General features: G+C 41.2%; 1 protein-coding gene across 2 annotated transcripts in view; it reads left to right on the forward strand.

The window, feature by feature from the left end:
* LOC111226203 (ras-related GTP-binding protein D-like) overlaps positions 1–22,053 on the forward strand; it is a 49,940-nt gene that overhangs the window by 14,708 nt on the left and 13,179 nt on the right. For both annotated transcript variants that reach the window (XM_022751319.1, XM_022751320.1), the window contains exons 5-6: positions 1,642–1,784; positions 19,678–19,826. In XM_022751319.1, the coding sequence (XP_022607040.1) occupies positions 1,642–1,784; positions 19,678–19,826 (292 nt within the window). The remainder of the gene's footprint in view (positions 1–1,641; positions 1,785–19,677; positions 19,827–22,053) is intronic.

Here is a 22,053-nt window from a genome sequence, read left to right on the forward strand (position 1 = left end):
AGCCATGAAGAAAAGCTGAAAAACATTATTACTGAATCATGTCGTCTGTTCATTGCCTGACTGCAGCTCTACAGTGGACTGTTACTGAAGATGATGATGATGATGTAATCCTCCACACAGTGATTTCCCAAATCTCTGCTGACACCACTGACTCCACTGTGTTTTTAAGATCTGTGTGTGAACAGCATTTTTGTTTTATTACTGCATCCATTATCTGCAGTAACAACCTGAACTTCACCCAAACTGTCTCCTACAGTGTGGACGGAATAATAAAGGGTTATTTACAACAGACCGCTGTGGAGGCAGTGTTTGTTTTTAGGATTACTTCCCTTAATAATACAGTTTAATTGTCCCGGTAAATGCTTGTCTCATTATCACAAGTTTCTTTCTGGCATTTTTCAGACATTATTTTTAATTTGAACGGGTTGTTCTCTGGAGGAATTAAGCAGCTGAACAGACCGTCCCTCGAGAGAAGCTGGTATTTAGGATTCAGAGCCATACTCATGTACCTGAAATGAATTAGAATGACTGGGGGAACGGGAAACCACTCAGAGAGCACGCTCTAATATTAGGTATGAACAATATGATTAATAAGATACGAGAGACAACTGTTTAAATGTATTTCTGTCTGTTTAATTTCTTTGTCAAAGGTTCTTCTGGGGATGGACTGAATTACACATATAGTAGAAGTAGTAGGTTAAATGTTAAACACACAGTAACTTCTGCCTCTAGGGGTCTCTCAATCAAAACAATAGCAAAAGACGGCATTGAGTGACATCATGAAATAGCGTGGGATCATGGGAATTGTCCTCACCACCATTGCTGTCAGCTTATGCTGGTTTCAGTGTTGGCCGTTCAGGAGGTTTTTACCAGCAGCTGAATTATCCACAGAGGTGTCCTCTTCACAACAAACAGACTAGGTGATTAGGACTAGTAAAAAGCAGTTTCATGTTAAAAATCCGTGTTTCAGAGGATGGCGGTTGATCTTCGTTGCGACCCTCGCCATTGGTCATCAACTCTGGGTACAGACCAAAAGAATGAGATCGTGAACAGCAGCTGCAGTGAGTTTCCTCTGTAGGATTTCTGGGCTCAGCCTGAGAGATAGGGTGAGGAGCTCTGACTTCCAGAGGGAGGTCAGGGTGCAGTCGCTGCTCCTTCACTTTGAAAGGAGCCCGTTGACATGGTTCAGGTATCTGGTAAGGATCTTCCTGGGTGCCTTTCATTGGAGGTCTTCAAGGCACGTCCTACTGGTAGGAGACCCTGTGGTAGACTCAGAACGCACTGGGGAGATTATATATCTCATCTGGTCAGGGAACGCCTCAGGATTCCCCTGGAGGAGCTGGAAAACATTGCTGAGGAGAGGAACATATGGACGACCTTGCTTAACCACCTTGACCCAGCTACAGAAAAGTGGCAGAAAATGGATGGATGGATGGATGGAATGCTTTGTTCTCACTAATGCATGCCTGTATCCAAGATCATGTCTGTAAAGTGAGTGAGTGGTTTCATGTGGTGTATAGTACACACCTTGCATGTATTCTCATGCATTGAAAACTCTTAGTGATCACCCGAGGTCATGGTAACACTAATGACTCGCACTTAATGAGTTTCTCTCTTCTTTGTCTCTGTCTTTGTTTTCAGAACTCGGGTATTGAGAAGGCCTTCCTGTTTGATGTGGTCAGTAAGATTTACATCGCCACAGACAGCAGCCCAGTGGACATGCAGACGTACGAACTGTGCTGCGACATGATCGACGTGGTCATTGACATCTCCTGCATCTATGGGTAAGCCAGACATGTTTACTTCCACCTGTCAAGAGAATTATACAAAATAATGAAGTTCCATCAGAAATGGTGTCGACCTCCTTGGTCTTCAGTGCCAGTTCATGTTGGTCATAGTTTTTATTTCATGTGAAGATAAAGATGGAAACATATAAATTCTCTGTAATATTCCAGTGGACCAATTAATGCTTCATGGTGGAGGTTCCAACATGTTATAAAGAAAAGTATGACACTGTTCTGAGACTAATGGTCATGTGAGATGTCAGGAAGTTGGTCATTGTGACATTCAGCTCTAGGAAAATGACACTAAAATCTAATTTACAAGCAAACTAGTTTTCTGATGCGACGCCAACATGGCAAGATTTTTAACATGTTTATAACCGGTGTTGTGCATGAACGCGCTCAATGAACGCGTTCCTTCACTCTGGTGAGATTTAACAACGCTCATACACCAGAAGGTGGCGGTATCGCACCAATAAGCTGTTTGCCAACAAAAAATAGAAATCAGTTCATAAGAACATTTGAAGACTTTTATGAACAAACCAGTTCAGATTCCAACAGAAGAAATCTGAGTTTGAATAAACCGACACTGCAACAAATCTAAAACAACACATCGAGTTGGAGCATCATAAGAAATATCTGCAAGTGAATGATGATCAAAAGAAATCATTTAGAAAGAGTCAGACCATGAACTTACATGCGCAAAGTTCCTCTACCCGTCAGACTCACAGCAGAGACACATGAAACATATACTCACAATGGGTTTAAAAGTGATCTCTGTCTGTGACTCTATAGTATCAAATGGTGATTCGTGTGGTTTGAGAAGTGGCGGTGATTTGAGGCTGGGATGGATGGTAGGAAGAGGTTCAACTGAAAAAGAATAAAAAACAAAACATGATATGAACATGAACTACGGTAGTTAATTTTAACCTTGTGAAGTGTAAACTTTCACAACATAGTTTTTAATCTTTTTAAGTTCTTATTTCCATCTTCCAGTTCTCTAATAAGAGATGGTAATTAGTGAAGTATATAGTTATAGTTTCGGCTACTTTCAGCTTTACACAGCTTCATAGTGTGAAACTGGGCTCATTGTTTTCCAGCCCACAATTTCACTGTTCTGTTCACCGCTCTCATTGAGTCATATTTGGCTGCAGCAGCAGCTATTTTCAGAAAAAAAAAAAGCTCTAGAAAGCCACAATCCTCTACCTGCTCAGCTGCGAACAGCAGACACGCAGTCAGCGAGCAGCTGGTGAACATAGATGAGAAAAGAACTGAAAGAGAGGGAACACTGGTCAGAAACATGACTCCAGATGAAGGATAACGATGCTCCATAACTGCGCGTTCAACCACATCACCATAACAACTTAAAAGGAGATGATGTGTCATGTCTTGTTCACAGTGTGTGGCCAAAAACATGTAGTATCTGAGAAACTCTTTGGTAGCTCATCAAAAGAAGACCCTGATGATACGGTGGTATTCTGATTCATGGAATATATTAATATTTAAAGTGCATCACATAATAATCATGAAATGAATTTGCAGGAAAACATGTAAAATAAACATGTATATATGTGCATATATATAAACATACACTATATGTACAAATAATATATGAAACCTTGAATTGTAACAATTTCACATATTGACATTTATGTCTAACCCATACAAATATGCATGTGTCTTTATGTATGTTTATATCGTAGACATATGTTACATAAATATATATCCATCCCAAAGCCTGTCAACATGTTGATATGTATTTACAGTAGGGTCCAAAAGTCTGAGACTTTGAAAGAAAGAATGAGAAGAGAGACATATTTAAAATTAATGAGAAATTATTAAGAAAAACATAGATAAACATACAGAATTTTTATATGTATATTACTTTAATAAACTTACACATATAAATTAAATATATATAAATAACATGTATTTATTAATATATGCACATATACAAATTTTACTTTGGGTATTTCATATATGTTATTAACTTATAACTTTGCATGAGTGATAATAATGTGATAATGGTTTACAGTATATTGTCATATCAATAATAATCAAATATTAGGGATCCATTCGAAAGAAAAAACAAAAAGAAAGCTAATTAAACTCTCAGTCACCAACATGATTATCAGCTTCTAACAATTTGACCGGATGTCTGTGTGGTGGTGGTTATGGACTTGATTAAGATCTAAGAGAAGCATCAGAGTGGTGAGCTGAAGCTGTGGTTGTTTGAGTGGCTGAAATCACTGTCCTTGTCAAGGTGAAGTGTGCTGGGTAGCTGAACTGGCAGACTGGATATAATAGTGGTGCAGCGCTGAATGTGAAGTGAAGCCCTCTGATCCCCGGCAGGATCTGCTCTGTAGTCTCTCTGCAATAATCACTGCAGCTGGGAGGATAATTAGCTCAGGATCCAGATCCGTGTGCGATTCTGTGGGTCGGTTCAGTCACAACCTGGAAGAAGAATTAATGAGACACTGGTTCCTCCACTGTCATGAAGGAACCATGAGACGTGATGGGATCACAGCTGCCTCAGTCATTACTCAACAACACACTGTCTGTCCGTGACATGTAGCCACCAGCTGCTGTCAATCAAACACAGACACAGACACGCCTCTCCAGCCGGCTGAGATGAAGAGGATTATTTCTGATATTTCCCAAGACTTTTTTCCTTCCTTTTAATTAATTTAATACAAAACTATTAGTAATGCAATTAAAAATGTTGACATGCTCACATTTAGTTTGATAATAGTTTGTCTTTACTGGGAAACAATTTAGAGTTTATAATGAACTATTAGTATATAGTCATTACATTCACAAGAATCATTATACTTAATTTAATTACATTTAATTTAACTGCTGTGTAGTTTTCCACTCATGGTAATAATCTGATAATTAAAGCTGAAGACATCATGTGTGATCTAAATGATCCCATTACTGCTGATGGATGGATGGATTAATGGATGGATGGATGTATAATAAATTAATTAATGAATGGATGGATGCATGAATGGATGAGCGGATGAATTAGTGGATGGCTGGATGGAGCAAAGTTCACCCCCTCATTTTCTATGGGATGGGAGTGATGCGGGTCAAAAGACAGGAAATGATAAGGGACTGAACTTTATAGTTTATACTTTTTTATTTATTTATTTCAATTCACAAGTGTCAGAAAATGTTCTGAAAGCCCAAGGTGACAGTCTCCCATCACTTATTTTGTGAGTCGGGTAGTTTGGTCAGTCTGCCTGCAATCCAGTGATTTTCTCTTAATGATATGAGACAGAACTTTTGAATAGAAGCTGGAACCAGAACTGTCACCTTGAGTCTGCAAACCTGAACTGTGGGATTTTGACTATTGCGGTCTCTTTGTCACTTGTCACATGTATGGGGCTGCACTGAAATATACCACTCAAAAGAACATGTTGTTAAACTGAGAATGACGTTCAACAAAAGCATCAGAAGAAGGTGGACAGCACGTCAAAGCTGTGACGGTCAGTAAGGACTTCCTTCATGAGCCAACAATCTTGAAAACCTTCAAAGCTTCAACATGAACTTCTGATGGCGGTCTCCTGTTGGCTCTGTATGTCTGTTACCCACATGCTGCCTTCTAAAACTTTTTTCATCTCATGTTGAAAATCTGGGTAGTTGTCATACCTGACGGGCAACTCCACATGTGAGCAACAGCTTGTCTCTGGAGTCCCTGAACAGTGATGCTGTTTCCTGTCAACAAGTCTGAGTGCAAAATCTGATTAAAGAGGAGAGGTGCTGGGTGTCATTCATACATGCAGTTTGTTTCTCCTGGGCATTCTGGGTACCGGGGTAAGTTTGATCTGATGATCTTTCATAGACTTGCTTCAAACCCGTTCAGCTCTGATCTGTTGTTGGTGAGCGAGCTGCCTCCGGCGGTTGCGAATATCCACGTTTTCCGACAATTCTTCTTGGTCAACACCTTCAAAATCTAAACGACAAGATTCAAAGATCACTCGCTCCGAATCTGACACTCCCTTGAAAAAGCTGTCCACAACATCACACTTTATGAAGCCCAAACAGCTTGCTGTAGAAGTACAGGAAGGTGCTTCTCTTTTTGTCAGCTAAATGTGATTATTCAGCCGACATTTCCCTTATTTTTGTTTTTCAAAATCATGATGTAGGTATGACACTTTGAAGAAATTTCCCATAGATCACTTCTCATAAGTCAAAAATTCTGACAGCACATCCCTCAAAAAACACCTCCATCATCCCCAGCCTTTTCAAGCTTCCAACTGGGAAGAATAACCTCATCCTGCAGGATACTTTCCTCAGAAAGAGTCTGTCCATGATGAAGAGCAGTAATCTTCCTCTCTCTCTCTCTCTCTCTCTCTCTGATTGGCTTGTTCCTGCATCATATCCATGGAAGGGTGGTTCAAATGACAGTTCATGAGAAAGAGGGAAGGTATCATCCGGACTGGAGTACTCCATCCCAGAGATGCTTTTACAAACATCCTCTAAAGCGTTCACATGAAGAAATGTTTCATGTTCTGGTGAACCAAAAGCACCGGTTGGGTCGATTGTGGATCGTAGGGAAACAGTATTTATCTCCACAGTGGTAATAGACATCAGGTCTGTGATGTGTCTTTTCCCCTTTTTGTGCAGTCGTATCACTACTATCCTCCTGCAGATTTAAGTCTCTCCTCTTGTTGTTAAATGGAAACGTAGAGAGTCTTTTCAAACAGTTCTCTGCCTGTGATACTGTCTCTAATGAAAGCTGCTGAGAGTCACACAACTGCACAGCCTTTTCAATCACGATCTGTTTCCTGCTGTCTTTCAGGACCCTCTCTCTTCTCTGATTCCCTGACTCTTCCAGGGACAGAGCAGGAATAAAAATCAACCTGGGACTTTTGACTGAAAACCATCAAACTTTGGCCTGAAACCCATCACACACACCCTGTGTCACACTTTACAATAAACAACAGAGTAAACAGAGGTTAAATGAATTGGGATGATTTGTATAACACCTTTAACAGAAACACCTACACATAAATTATATTGATATACAGTAACTTTGTACTGTCATAGTCTTAGTTGTTATTTGCAAAATTCAATGACAGAGTTTGTGAAGAAGAGAAAAACGTCTTTTCCTATCACAGTCCACAGCTACAACAACACAGTAGCTACAGTCTGAAAAATGACCATATAACTCCGTAACTACAGGTCAGATTGAGAAGATCAGACTGGACAGTACAGCAGTAAATACAGCAGCAGACATGTTTGGATTTTAGTGTCTTTTTCTTTCTTCACTGGATGTTTCTGTGATAAGATTCTGTGGATCTGAGCTGATCACACCGACTATGATGACTTTAATTAGCTTATTAGAATTTCTGATGATCACAAAACTTTACAACTTCCATCCATCCCTCCATTTCCTGCTGCTTATCCGGGGTTGGTTTATGGTCGTCAAGCAAAGTAGTCCAGAAGTCCCTCTCCCCAGCAACGTTTTCCAGCTCCTCCTGGTGGATCCTGAGATGTTCCCAGACAAGATGATATATATATATATATATATATATATATATACAGTATATATACTCTCTACTCTGAGCTCACCCTATCTCTAAGTCTGAGCCCAGACACCCTGCAGAGGAAACTCATTACAGCTGCTTGTAACCTCAATCTCATTCTTTCCATCTCTACCCAGAGCTCAACACCAGAGGTGAGGGTCAGAACAAAGATTGACCAGTAAATGAAGAGCCTCGCTTTCCGGCTCAGCTCCCTCTTCACCACAACGGTCCAGTACGACGCCCACTTCACTGCACCGATCCTCCTGTTGATCTACAACATTATTGTCCTAAATAACCTCTTCTGCCTACTGCTTAGTCTGTAAAACTGGACTGCTGTTTATACTGGCCTCACTGGCAGCTGTGGTCTCTGCTGCTCTGCTCCTCCTGTCTGCGGTCTGCAGAGTTACTGCTGCTACTATTTGAACTATTTGAAGCACATTACTTCTTTTCTCTGAGCCTCTCAGTCGGACCTTTTTCTTTTTAAACTTTGTTATTCATGTAAAGTGAGTCAGTAACAGTCCACTGCTGCCTCGTGAGTTTAATCCATGATGAAGATACCAACACACAAACAGTAAGTATGTGGGCGGAGCTGTGAGACAGAACTGAATGTATTTAGCTGGAGAGGGAGACAGACGACAGGGAGATGACGGCCGGCAGAGCCTGCTGCACTGAGCTGATCGCCACAGCACAGATACATCTCTCTCCCTCCCTCTCTCTCTCTGCCTCTGTCACTCACTGATATATATATTTTTTTTTTCACATTAAGCCCTATTAGTGTAGCAGCTCATTGGGAAAAGTTTTGGTTCTCCCTAATGGCCTTTCTGGCCTTTTTGAGCATCTTTGTGGGGTTTTGACGCTCAATCTCAGACACATGATCAGCTTTGTTTCCTCTAAGTCGCTTGAAGATCTTTGACTTGTAACTGCTGCAACCGGTCGTCCAACCTCAACAACCACCAACCCTCTGATACGACCCATAGGAGCTTCATCTGAAATAGCGCCTCTACGGTGGCAGGCGTACTATACCTTGGTTGCCATGGCTACAGTAATAAACGTGCAGTGTACCGACCTTCATTGCCACGGTTACTATGATAACAATCATGGCTTGGTTAGGTTTAGGAAAAGATGGTGGTTTGGGATAAAATAATTACTTCCTCAACATTAGACAATCTTTATTGCCACGGTTACAATAATAAAAACATGGTTAACTTTAGTTGATCCATCCATCCACCACAACCTCCTCCTGATATGAACTGTCTATACGTCACCACACTTTTCCCTTTGCTCCTGTCATCATTACTACGACCACTAGATATCAAGCATCTTCCCTAACCCTCATGTTTAAATGAGACAAAACCTTTTCTTCAGTTAGGGAGAAAGGAAACTTTTTCTTTTAAAATTTAAAATAAGTCTCCTGCTTTTCTGATTTTCTAAAGCTGCCCTCTGATATTATCACAAAGTCAATATTTTAAAGTGGGTAAGGTAGCATAATCACTCACACTCCTTGATCTAGCTACAGAGGTTCTCAACCTTTTCCAACTCATGACCCACTTGAACATCTCAAAAATGTTGGCGGCCCACATCTGACCTCGTAACAATACACAGGCTAAATAATTCACATTCTCAGAGCACTTTTTATTTTAATGATAATGATGGAACATTCAGGACTGAAGTGAAGGCAGAGGAAGCTCAATTTTCCTTTTTTTGTTTGATCACTTGTAGATTCATCATCTGTCTCTTGACTTCCTTATTCTTCCTGCTGCTATCCAGCTATCTATTCTGATTATCCACTTTTTGTCATGGATGAAATCTTTTAGCATACAATCAGACTGAGATAGTACACTAGTATACAATGTTGTCCACCTGGCAACAACATAAAAGTGTCAGGGGGTTTGCAAGGTAAGTTGGACCCAAATGCAGTCAATTCTTGGGAGATCGGTGCGCAGAGGTTTATTTGCAAACGTGAACGTGACATGAACAGACAACGTGAAAAACAACAGAGAAAAACAACAGATGAACCGACCATGACAAAGAGAAGCACAAAGACTATATAGACAAGGGAGGCAAGGGTGATTGAACACAGGTGAAACACATTAGGGCGGGGCAGACAATTACTACACAGAAACGAGACCAAGACAAGAAGCAAAACACAGACACACAAGGAAGCCAAAACAAAATAAAACAGGAAGTGCAAAAGTCCAAAACAAAACTAACAAAAAGTGTCTGCCATGGCAAAACATGACAAAAAGTTCCTATCAATATGAGGACAAAAAAGTATGATAGGTATGATAGTTAAGTTAAACGTTTTTAATGATTTAAATGTCATTTTGTTTTAAAACACTTAACACAAACACAAAATATATGTATATATTTTTTATAATATAGCAGACTCTATGACTCTATGGACATAATTCACCATAATCGGTAGTTTGCTGTGCTGCATGTTGTCCACACAAAGTTATTGTGAGTTCTCTTTGGTCAGTGACACTGTCACTTTAAGACAGAAGGCTGTTCAGGGTGAACGGCTCTCTACTTTTGTTTTGGGGCTTTTGATGTGTTAATAAAAGTTGCACACATTCGTGCAGCAAAGGAAATTGTCCATCTCTGTTTTCCTTCAATTTTCTTTTCTACAATAATTACATTTTACAAAATGTTTTTAAAGCTTTAACAACAATGGTTTAATTTGTTCAGCTGCGACAACAGACTGATTAAAAATACTCAAGAATTATATCTAACATCTAACACTTACAAAAGTCACCTGTGATAGTCACCTTATGTAAGATTGCGTAGGTTTGCACGGTTAGGCTACGTGGTGATGAAGGGACCTAAACGCCACTTGAGCATATGCACACTCAAGTTTTCATCTTATAATTTTTTCTTTTACTGGCAGAAATGGGCTTCCATGCTTTGTAGATATGAAAACAATGCTGTGCTATTTCTTTTTGAATCAGTCTTTGACAGAATAAACAGAGCACATTCGCCACAACAGTTTTATTTAGTAGTTTGGCTCACGAAATACACATGAATTGAGCTCTGTGATGGACTGGCGATCAGTCAAGGTTTATACCCTGTCCTGGCACAATGTCAGCTGATAGGCTCCACCAGTTTCTCCCAGTGATGAACCACAGAAGAATCACTGCTGATGAGAGAGAGAGAGTCAGGGTACAGTAACAGGACGTGCAGGTTGCCTGACAGATATTCTGATTTTCTGGATGTTGTGCACTGAAAACAGAATACTGGGGTTTACACGGAAAATAATTGGGCCAGCTGTTATGACATGTGTCATATAATTCTTGTACATATCTGCAACCCATCAACATTTTTCACGTCAAACCAGTCAGAGTGTACAAGCCTCACAGTATGATTTTAACTATATGCCGGTGCATTTCACAAAGCTGAGGAGAAGAGGCTGGTAAGAGAATAAGAGAACAGCAGGAGAATACAGACTAAGACTAAGATGACTGCATGAGCTGTAGTTTTAAATTAAATTAGAGGAACTGTAATCAGCACAGATATAAATAGAGAGGTATGTATTCTCTCTATGCATGTATAGTGTACAGCATGTACATAGAGCTGCAATTTTAAATGTACAAATGTAAAGGAAACTGTTGGAACTGTGAGCTGTAAATAACATTTTATTTAGCTAAGTACTCTATTGATACATGAATATATTCCTGTTGTTTATATTGAGCTATTTAGTCAAAATTGTAACTGCCAAATATTCATTATCTAAAATTATCTGCAGTGATATTAATATTCTCCAGTGGACATTTCTTTTTTTTACCACAACTGATGATATCTGTGTAAACACAGTTTGTTATATCACCTCATTAACAACAACCTGATAGTCATGTTTGAGCACACTGCTCTATAGGGGGTGACATTGCTTCCTGTTGTGTTTAGCCCCACCTATGTCTGATTGTGACTGTGTTCGTGCGGAGGTCAGAAAATGACATGTTGCTGTGAGATTTAAGAGTCTGGGACCATTATAAAAACTTCCTGTTTTAAGTCTGAAGTCAAGACATGAAGAGTATAAGAGAGGATTTATCTGACTAACTTCAGGAATCCTGTCTTATCTTACTTTATCCTTTTTTTTTTTTATCTCAGGTTAGAAATCCTAAATACTCAATCAAATGTTGGTTATCAACTTTTACGTCTGTTACCTAGCAACCGACATACTTATCTCACTGAGATATATTTGAAACCAATTAGATTTCTCACTGAAATGTATAAAAAGGCCACTTGACTCTGAAAATCTTCATTAGCGAGAAAGGAGTTCCGTGTTGCCAGGTTGGCCTGTTCACAGCTGGTAGGAGATGCTTGATTATGTCCTGTCTTCAGTTCAGAACACTGATTTAGGAACTTTTCAACCCTAAGCCTGATTACCATGGTTACCAGGCATCTTTAATATCGCCTCTGGTCATTTGCCATCAGCTGATGCTACACCACCCCTCCCTTCTTAATATAGTGAAGGAAAAACACAACACTGAGCTACTGCTTTTTTAACAGGTGTTGAATTAACATGAATGTCCAGTGGCAATCAGTGTGAACATTAGCAAGCTAATCCAGCTAGCTGCCGCTGTATGAGTGGTATACAAACAGCGTGACGGGTCACCCCAGATGTTACATGTTGTGAAGGGACGTCTCAAAGCTGGAGTATGACACTCTGGAGAAAGACACCAAAACAAATACACCCCTCCCTTCAGCGCTCCTTCATAAGCTCCACCCCCCAAATACAGCGTGGTAGGCGTACAGTATATACTCCTTGTCATAGTTGAAGCAAAACAAAACATCACCAAGCAAACTTTCCTTCGTGGTCTAACCTATTCCAAGATGCATTAGCCCTTAAAAGCTTTTGTAAAAAAAAAAAAAAAAAAAAAGTTGTCAAGGTTGGTAGGCGACAGGAGCTGCACTTTGTGACGCAACAGTAAGGACGTGGTACAGCTGGTGACGCGAAGAGAAAGTCCTCCGTAGACCTGTCCATCTCGTTTCGGTTTGGCCTTCGAAGTCTACAGTATGCTGGCTACGAAGACCGCGTCCTCTGAAGGACGTGGCCCTACATTGGGACACATCTTTAGTCTATACGGTGTGATGATCTCCAGTCAAGAGCACAACACAGAAGTTGATAGTGTGTCTCCTAGCAACGCCAGCTCTCAGTTGTCAGTCAGCCAGTGCCGTGGGAAACACCCACTCAGGGACTTGAGGCTTAGATGCCGTGTTCACAGATACGTCCAACAATTATTACAATCTCTGACCGCTCTACATTTCTTTTTACATACATTGGGGCATAATTTAATCAACAACATAGGTTTCAATCATTTTCACACTCACATCGTATTGTCATGGAAGTATATTGCTGCCACGCCAGACAAAGAAAGAGGATCAATATCAAGTGATTACATGAAATGTATCTTGTTACAATAAGAAACTCTTCATGTTACGAGATTCTGCTGTGTCGGAGAAGTTGGTAAGATATTCACTGATTCAAACTTCCTGGATCAATAACTCATAACAGAAACATGATGACACAAACCTGCCGTATGAAGGTAGACTATGAGCTCCCACCTACTTTTCATCAACACCAGCCGGAGAAATAACACGGGTCTCTATGTGCAGCAGCTGTGAGCCAAGTGATCAGGGACCATGTACAAAGTGCAACACTGACAACAGATACTACAAAAATATTCATTAATTTCCCTCTTATATACTGTTGTGTCACTAAAATCACATCACACATCAAAGGTCTCGAAGACCCTACATTATGTAAAGGCACATTTTTCCAAACTAAATGTTGTAGTATAACCGAGAGGAGACTATTGATGTGTGAAGTGATTTTTTTGTGACACTTCATATATCCAAATAACATGAAAACATTTTTGTTCTAACAATAAATTTTTCACAGTCATAACTTAATACTCATCCCTTTTTCTTTTTCTGGCGTGGCAGCAATACGCTTCCATAACATGAGCTAGATAGTAGAGATGGGAAAAATACCCATGTTCATGACTTGTGAGCGTTGACATCATTGTCTTGTGAGGTTTAAAAATGATGTGAATTGAGATTTTGACATTTGATTGATTAAACTTAGGTTATTCGATTGTGCCAGAGAAACTGGTAACTATGGCAACTCCCATGTAGCATCATTCCTGCTTGCGTTTCATTTATTTGCTAAAAATAGATTTCTAATTGTAATTGAAAGTGTTGTTGAAATGTTTTCTTAAGTTAGTTGTGTTCAGTGCTGTGAGCTTCTCAGCCACAGTAGAAGACTGCTTCTGGGGCTTTTCATGTGTGCACACAGAATCGGAGAAAGAAACCTAGAGTGAGAAGGCGGCGACACTGTTTTCTGAGTAACGTCACGATGCCTGCCCTGGGACAGGTGGTCCTTGTTTGACCTATATCTATAGTTGGAGGTGTGTTTGGATGTATGTGTGTGTGTGTGTGTGTGTGTGTGTGTGTGTGTGTGTGTGTGTGTGTGTCAAAGGCTACTTTTGTGGACAAATGTTAGTTAGTCTTGTCCAATTGGGAAAAATCTGATTTTTTGATCAGGGGTTAAAGGTTAAGGGTTAAAGGTTGATGTTGGCGCAAGTCTCCAGGAAATAAATGTAAGTCTATGTAATGTCTCCAAAAGTGACCCATGACAACCTGTGTGTGTGTGTGCGGTCTACCCGGGGCGTCTCAGCTGAGGGTTTTAAACTGAACTGGGCCACACTCGGCCTGGAGTGAGTGAATATTTAACCATGGCAGCTGTTCCAGGGAGCGTGTGGCCGAGGGCGCAGTCAGGACTCCTGCAGACGGAGGTGGACGCCTGATGTCAGTGGAATCATGTTCTCTTTGTAAACACACATCACTCAGTTAACCAGGACTGTCCGCTTTAGTTACTCCCCATAGCGTGCGCACTCACCTGTGTCCGTGAATGAGCGTGGGAGCGCTTGCAGGTGCCGGTCGGACCTGCTCTCATAAATCAGCAGATTGCGGCGTAGACGGCTGCCGTCGTTATCGTGACAAAACAGCTGGGATATTATCCTTAATTAGAGGCTTCAGGAAATGGAGTTCTTTTTTCACCTCATTTAATTAATGAGCTCTGTTGGTGCGTGAGACACCTGGCACGCTACATGTTTGGAAAGCTCAAATGTGACTGAAATGTTCCTCGGCCAACAAACCGAGCCAACTCTTATTGTCAGTGAAATGCAATTATCTCTTTTTCTCTCAACAGCAGTGATGAATTCACTTCATCTGACTGAACTGACATGAGCCGAGCATGTTCCTCTGCTCTGCTCCGCCTCCAGTCTGCGGAGCGCTGGGACTATTCTTAGCTCTCCTGTGTCGTCACGTCCAGGCTAACGGCCACGACAACATGAGATTAAGTGAGAGTGAACATTTTATTCATTTTGATAATTACGTTTAATCCGGCATCTGTTGCATGGAGATGTATTTAAAAAAAAAAAAAAAAAAAAAAAAAATCATATTTCTAATGTAAGATGTGTTTGTTGCCAGCAGTGCCTCAGGTGCAGATATGAGCGATTCATAATTAATAGAAGCTCAGCTTGGTGCTGTCTGTTTGTGGATTGATGTGTAAAAATAATTCCCTGTGAATCTGTTACACATCTTCACAGCTCCTTAGACACGTTTCATGAAATTTATTCTATTAGCACAAACTGTTTTTGTGAGTTTCTAAAAACAAAAGCAAAACTCTGCTGAAGTCTCTCATCATTCAGATAACCACCACAAACACCTGGTCACCCTGAACACCCTGAACACCCTGAACATTGCTGGTTTCTTCTGTCTCTTGTTCAGTCCAGATGGACCAACCTTCAGTCCTGAGACCAGCTGCCATAGTTACAAAAGTGACCAGCAACAGTTTCCATGCATCATGTCCCAGACTGACTCGAACACTAGACGCAACATCGATGCAACTGATTGTGAAATGAACCTTTAAACAACATATTGGTCTCAGCCCGTGGCACAGTGTGGGAAAAAGATAAACATGTAAATACTTTTCATTTCGGAGCAACTGGAAGCAGTGCCAGCTGTTCACAGTGAGTCTGCGAGGTTACCACAGTAACAAGCCTTGTGAGGTATAATGTATGGCAGTCCTGAGAGCTCAACACACTGCAACTATGGACTAGAATTACTGCCTCGTAGTTGTGAAGTCTTGAGTAATGGCTAAACAGCGTTTTCACCTTGACCTTTAACCTTTAACCTCCAAAATCTAATCAGTTCATTCTTGAGTCCAAGTGAATGTTTGTGCCAAATTTGAAGAAGTTCTGTTTAGGCGTTACTGAGATATATCCATAAGAATAGGATGGACGCACGTACCTATGTACGGACGGATGGACGAACAGAAGACTATGTGGCTGCAGCTCTGTCCGTGTCCTGAGGTATTAAAGTACATGCAAAGAGACAAACATCTTCATCAGCTTCAAATACTTACATCACAACCCCAAGGGCGTAGGTTTGCATATGGACGGTGGGAACATGTCCCTACCGATATCTGAGTGAACTCAAACTCATTCACAGCATGTTTGAAGTGATGTCTTTACTGCAACATGTTTTGTACTGTAGATATTATACCTCCAAAAAAGAGTCGGGGGCTTTTTCACCTCCCAGAGTGTCAGTAGTGCAGTGACTTAAAATGAAAATGTTTGAATGTGAAATCAAGGGGAACTGCAGCGCTGATAGGACAGCTGAATATAAACATGTTGATGTTGGATGCAGAAATACTGTTTTTTTTTTTTCTCTCTCTCTCTTTTCTGTAATTTTTTAATGTTAACTTTCTTTTGATCTTTAATCTGTTAATGTGTATAGTTTTTATTGAAATGTAAATACAGGTAAATACAGATCATATGTTAATAAGTTGACAGTTTTTTTCGGAGGCGTCAATGTTGATGGAAGGGTTTCCAGGGGACATGAAAAACGTGACGAACCCGGCTGCGGTGCACTTGTTGTTCAATGCTCTGTGACTTTTGAAATTAAAAGCACTGAACAAGTTCACATATAATACATCCATGTGGCCTCCATGCAAGCACATTCCACTTCATCACTTTTTTAAAATGTTCTTTATGTTTGTGTATTTGGTTGCGTTGTGAGTATTTGCAGCTCACGTGTTGTCAAATTGATAGAGATGTTTTCTGAATGTGTGTGTGTGTGGAATGTGTTTCCTTAAGTTGCAGTGCGTTCAGCTCTCAGGGCCACCGTAGATAACAGGAACAATGTTTCTGAAAGTAGATGTTGCTTTTGAATTATTTAAACGTTCATTTCAAAGCGCCACAAACTGAATTTTCTTCACCTCTGTCAGGCTCGAGGAAGAAATCTCAACAAGTAAAAAAAAAACCAAACAAAAAAACCCAAAGCAAAACAACCTTTTCTCTAAACAATTATAGCCTGTAGCTGTGGATGATGGACTCATGTTTTCACGTACCATTGTTAGTCCAATATTGCAGTTGTAGAGTAGTTACCAGCAAAAAGTACGAGTCACAAATAAAAACAATTTAGTATTTGATGGGAATGAGTAAAAACAAAGCAGATGTTGGCAGGTTGTGGGTAAAATAAACAGTGCACCTGCACAGTGTGTTTTCTTTGTTTTAATATTGAGCTCAAGTAAAATAATCTGAATCATCTGACTCACTGTCCACCGAGCGATGCAGGAAAACAGCGTGCCGGGCTTGAACTTTCCTCAAATTTTGCACAAAACTAACTGTGCAAGGGCAGTGCGACATGGAACAACACAACCTCGTCGCCAGCTCTGCTTCCTCTGCTGCATACGGTGGTCAGACGGGAGAGACGTCCCATGGTGCACTACGGTTTTAAATCTGACCAGGATGCACTTATTATTCTCGGGTCGTCAGATTGTCTGTACCTGCATCCCACTTTATTAGACACGATATCTCAGTAACGCCTTGACAGACCTTCAAAATTTGGCACAAACATTCACCTGGACTCAAGGACGAACGGGTTGGATTTTAGTGGTCAAAGGTCAAAGGTCACGGTCAGTGTGACACTTTTGAGCCGTAACTCTTCTAAGACTTCATAAGAAAGTCTTCATAAGATCATAAGACTTCACACAGCAATTATGACAAAGTTTCACACTAATGGTTGATATTTTCTCTGACTCTGGATAAACAGGGATGTGACCTGAAACTAGTCTGAGTGGAGGAGGCAGACGACCACCAGGAGGTGATTCTAGTTATTTCTTTGACTGTGTGGAAATCTGAGAACAATGAACAATGGCCTTAAAATGTGAGTCTTAATGGGGCGCCACCCTCACTGCAGTCGGCCCCGGTTCGAATCCCGCATCGAACGGCCCTTTACTGCATGTCATTCCCCCTGTCTCTGCCTCTCCATTTCCTGTCTCTCTCTACTAGGCTATCATAAAGGCATAAAAAGCCCCAAAAAATATATATGAAAAAAAAAAAAATGTGAGTCTTACAGGTCAAATATGAGCCTAATGGCTGTTAAAAGATTCAGAGATATAAGTGTGGCTGCAGAACAGAAGCATCCAACTAGTATTTTATCTGCGAGTCAAGGATGATCACAAGAAATAAAATGAAAAGTTCCTCTACCTGAGTCAAACTCACAGCAGACGCACTTAAAACATATATTCAAGGAGTTTTTTTTATGATCTTTTAGAAGTAATCTGTGTCTGTGTCGCTATAGTTGTAAACAGTATCTGACAATGGGAGCTGGGGATGGATGGACGGATGGATGGATGGACGGATGGATGGATGGATGGATGGATGGATGGATGGATGGATGGAGGTTCTACTGGAAAAGAAAAACTCAGAGCAGCTCATTTAAAACAATAGAAGAAATGAAAGTGAACTAGTTCATTTTAGTCTGTGTGAACTGAACTTTGAACTTGTACAACACCGCCTGTCAACGTGTCGGCGTTCTGACCCATCAGTCCTCATTACCACATTATTACTCATTACGTCAACCACACCCATACTCTGACTCGGCCTTCATTTTGGTCTCAACTACACACCTGCAAAGTTGTGCAAGGTTGCGATGCTATCACGTTGACAACATCTGTCCACAGACATATAAACACCTGCCAAAGTCTTCAAAACCAGTCCTCCAGGACTCCAGGACCACAGGTCTCCTCCCCCTGCCCTGCTGTAAAGTTGAATATGAGGAAAGTTCTGATCCAGGTGTAGGTAGGTAAACATTCATGATGTCATTGCGCTCCTCCAGCTCTGGAGCATTTACCACCCCGTCACTCAAAGGACCCTCAGCTCCCTCACCTCGCTAAAGACTCACCTATGTTCTGGCGTTGCAGCGGTTCCAGGGATGAAGTCAGGACAGCAGAGTCACTGCACGTCTGCCACCACAGACTCAAAACAATTTGTTCTACACATTAACAACACAAACACACAACACGTACGCACTGTGTTGTCTGAAGCGGTCACGCTGACATATGGACCGTGAATGCTCTCATTGTAAGCTGCTAAATGCCAAATAAATCTCATGTAACGGTCACAATCAGAGGAGAAGTGTGAACGGAGCTGCTGCTGCTAATGTGCAACATGTATGCGGATGGAAAGGCAGCACCCACCTGTTGGATGAGGTTTGATGTCTGTTTGTCTGGCTGCTGGAACATCAGGTCAGATTGTAAACTGCGCAGATGATATCACGTCCTGTTTGCTTTGCTTTCCCCGCGGCAAGAAAACACAACTTCACACTTTAAATTCAGGTTTTCTCATCCGAGTATTGACCCAGTCTGAGAAGTTCTGTTAACCTGCTGGAGTTTTCCTGTTTTGAAGCCCCTGTGCTGAATGAGCTTGACTAATACACTTGACTATAAAATAATACTGTGCTGCCAAATTAAAAGTCCCTTGTGGCTGAAAAAGAGAAGAAGCTGAAAAAGCAGGAAGGAAAGATTAATATTCACCAGATGGACTGAAGAAAACAGTGTTTTCTTTTGTTTGTTGTCTTCCTTTGTGCAAACAGAATACATTACCAGTGAACACCAGAAACAGCATGTCCTTTCTGTCCAGTGCTCAGTGTCTGTCTGTGCCCTCATGCTCCTCTTCTTCTTAAATTCTCTCCTCCATTTGCCTCTAAACTGCTCTGTTCATTGCTCCACTCTCTGCCTCCCTCCCTCCTCCTCCACCTTGCACTCCACATCTTGGAATTCCTGCAGTTGAATACTAAATCAGAGGTCTGTTGTTGTTCTGAAAAACAACCACTGTGTGCTTCCTTTGAAATTGTCCAAAACAAGAAGCTGTAATAGCAGCAGAGATCCAACAGAAAATGCTCCCTCAGTAGAAGTGCTCTCCATGTTCGAAACATGGCCAGTGTTTATGTCAGAGGATGCATTATTTATTTATTCTTACTTCTCCGCACTGGGGTGTGTGTTTTTTCCTCAGGCTGACAGACTGTGAGGCTGGGTTACCCTATGACAAGGAGTCCATGGCCATCATCCATCTGAACAACACTACAGTCATGTACCTGAAGGAGGTCACCAAGTTCCTCGCCATGGTCTGCTTCGTCCGCAGGGACAGCTTTGAGAGGAAAGGTCAGTCCGTGAAGAGTCAGTACAATTACGTGCACGGTAGAAACAAGCTTCACCACACCTTCCTTCCTTTAACTGAGCTGCAGGATGCAGTTTTGGTGAAGAGGCTCATGGTGATAAATCCACCAGTCACATCAATCCCAGAAACACACCAGAGACACCAGGGCTGACTCAGCATTTAACCTTTAAATCACTCTCACTGGGATAATGATCATTTTGCATTGATCAGGCCGACCAGGGGCGGACTGAGACAGTGATTCAGGCAGGGCACTCCATCAATCGAAATATAATCGAAATCACAACATGGCCAAGTGATATATCCAAATCGCAGGAGCTGCATTTTTTTTTTTTGATGAAGTTAAAATGTGTCTCAACATTGTTGTGCATTGTTATCGCCATAAGGTGGTGCCACACAGACGCCTCGGCCTACAAATCATGTTCTCCAGACGTAAAGGAACATGTTTGTTTGGTACAAGACTCAAAAATCATCAATCATCATTTTAAAATAGTTTTCAGTGAAAATAAACTGCTAAATTTCCAACTGAAATCACAATTGTGATATCTGACAAAAGTAATCGCAATATGTTTTTCTTTTGCATATCATACAGCCCTAAGCCCAGGCCCCGCTAACAAACCATCAGACCGTGGAATGATCCAGATAACAGATTACAGAAAATTGTGGCTGACCAATAAATAAGATGAAGAAGATTATTATAATAATAATTATTATTATTATTAATTACTATTATATTATTTTTTATTATTTACCATTTTTTCAGTTATTACAGAAGAAAATGGAGGCTATGTGCGCACCATATTGTCATAGCAGAAATATTACTATATTTATATTTATATATATTTATATTATGTCAATAAGTAATTTTTTTAAGTTATATTTTTGGGCATTTTTGCCTTTACTCTGACAGTGCAGTGAGAGATAGACAGGAAATTCAGGGAGAGAAAGAGAGAGGATGACATGCAGCAAAGGGCAGCAGGTCGGACTCGAACCCTGGACGCTGCAGTTAGGACAGTTAGGACCATGTGGTACACGCTCGACCAGGTGAGCCACCGAGGTGCCCTATTATGTCAATAAGCTACATGAGGTGAAAGGCAGTAGTTCTCCAGTGCTCTCTCTATCTCTCTCTCTCTCTTGCTCTAAACGAGGGCAAACAAAAAATCACATGGCTGCTTTCTGAACTCTTCACATTTCCGACTGCTTGTCACCATTGGATACTTATTATTATTGATGACTATTATCAAAGGCAAACTCATTGTAGAAAGACAGGACTGGCAGGAGCGGCTGGGAGTTAGGTGGAGTCACACGCTGCCAAGATGGCAACCGTGGAGCAGAGCTTCAGAGGTAACATCCATCTTTATTGACAGTCTATGGGTTTCACCAGTAAATGTGTGTTTTGCCTCTATGTTTGAAAGATTCTCTACAAATAAACCTGCCGCTCTGTCTCGCCTTCTCTAAGTTGACAGGCAACATGAATAACATCATGAACAGACAGGAAGCACAGGTGGGTTTGTGTGTATTTGCTGTCAGGTGCTGGGAGCTGCCCTGGAACAGCAGGTTTACTGCTTCACTTTCCACACAATGCCTGTTTATCTTTTCAGACAATCCACTGGTCTCAGGTGGCTTCCTCCAACCTCTGTGTTTGAGAACAGGTGATGAGAGTTGGTGGTGTGTTTGACGACGGCTGCAGTGTCCACAGCCTCACTCTGCGCAGAGAAGCACCTTTAAAACGTGTCTGTGGACCTGTGTCTCTCTGGCCGTCGGCCAGATGAGTCATAGCTGCTCAGCAGGTGTGAGGCCACTTCCTTTGATGTCCTGAATGAAGCGGTGTACTTCAACACACCTGCTGTTGACTCTGCGCTGATTATTTTTGCATGAGTACATGTTTAGTTGAATATTCGGGTTAAGGAGCCACTTTGAAGTCTGATACATCTCAGCTCATATTTAGATGCTGACAACAGTCTGGTTCTCAGAATGGAGCTTTTTTTTTAAAGTATATTTTTTTGGGCTTTTTATGCCTTTATTGATAGTGCAGTAGAGAGAGACAGGAAATGGGGAGGCAGAGAGAGGGGGAATGACATGCAGCTAAGGGCTGTCCGATGCAGGGCTCGAACCGGGGCCAACTGCAGCGAGGACTGTAGCCTCTACACATGGGGCGCCTGCTTAGACCACTACGCCACACGACCACACGACCACACGACCAGAGTGGAACTT

Source organism: Seriola dumerili, unplaced genomic scaffold, assembly GCF_002260705.1.
Source record: "Seriola dumerili isolate Sdu_G_001 unplaced genomic scaffold, Sdu_1.0 BDQW01000149.1, whole genome shotgun sequence".
Lineage (NCBI taxonomy): Eukaryota > Metazoa > Chordata > Actinopteri > Carangiformes > Carangidae > Seriola > Seriola dumerili.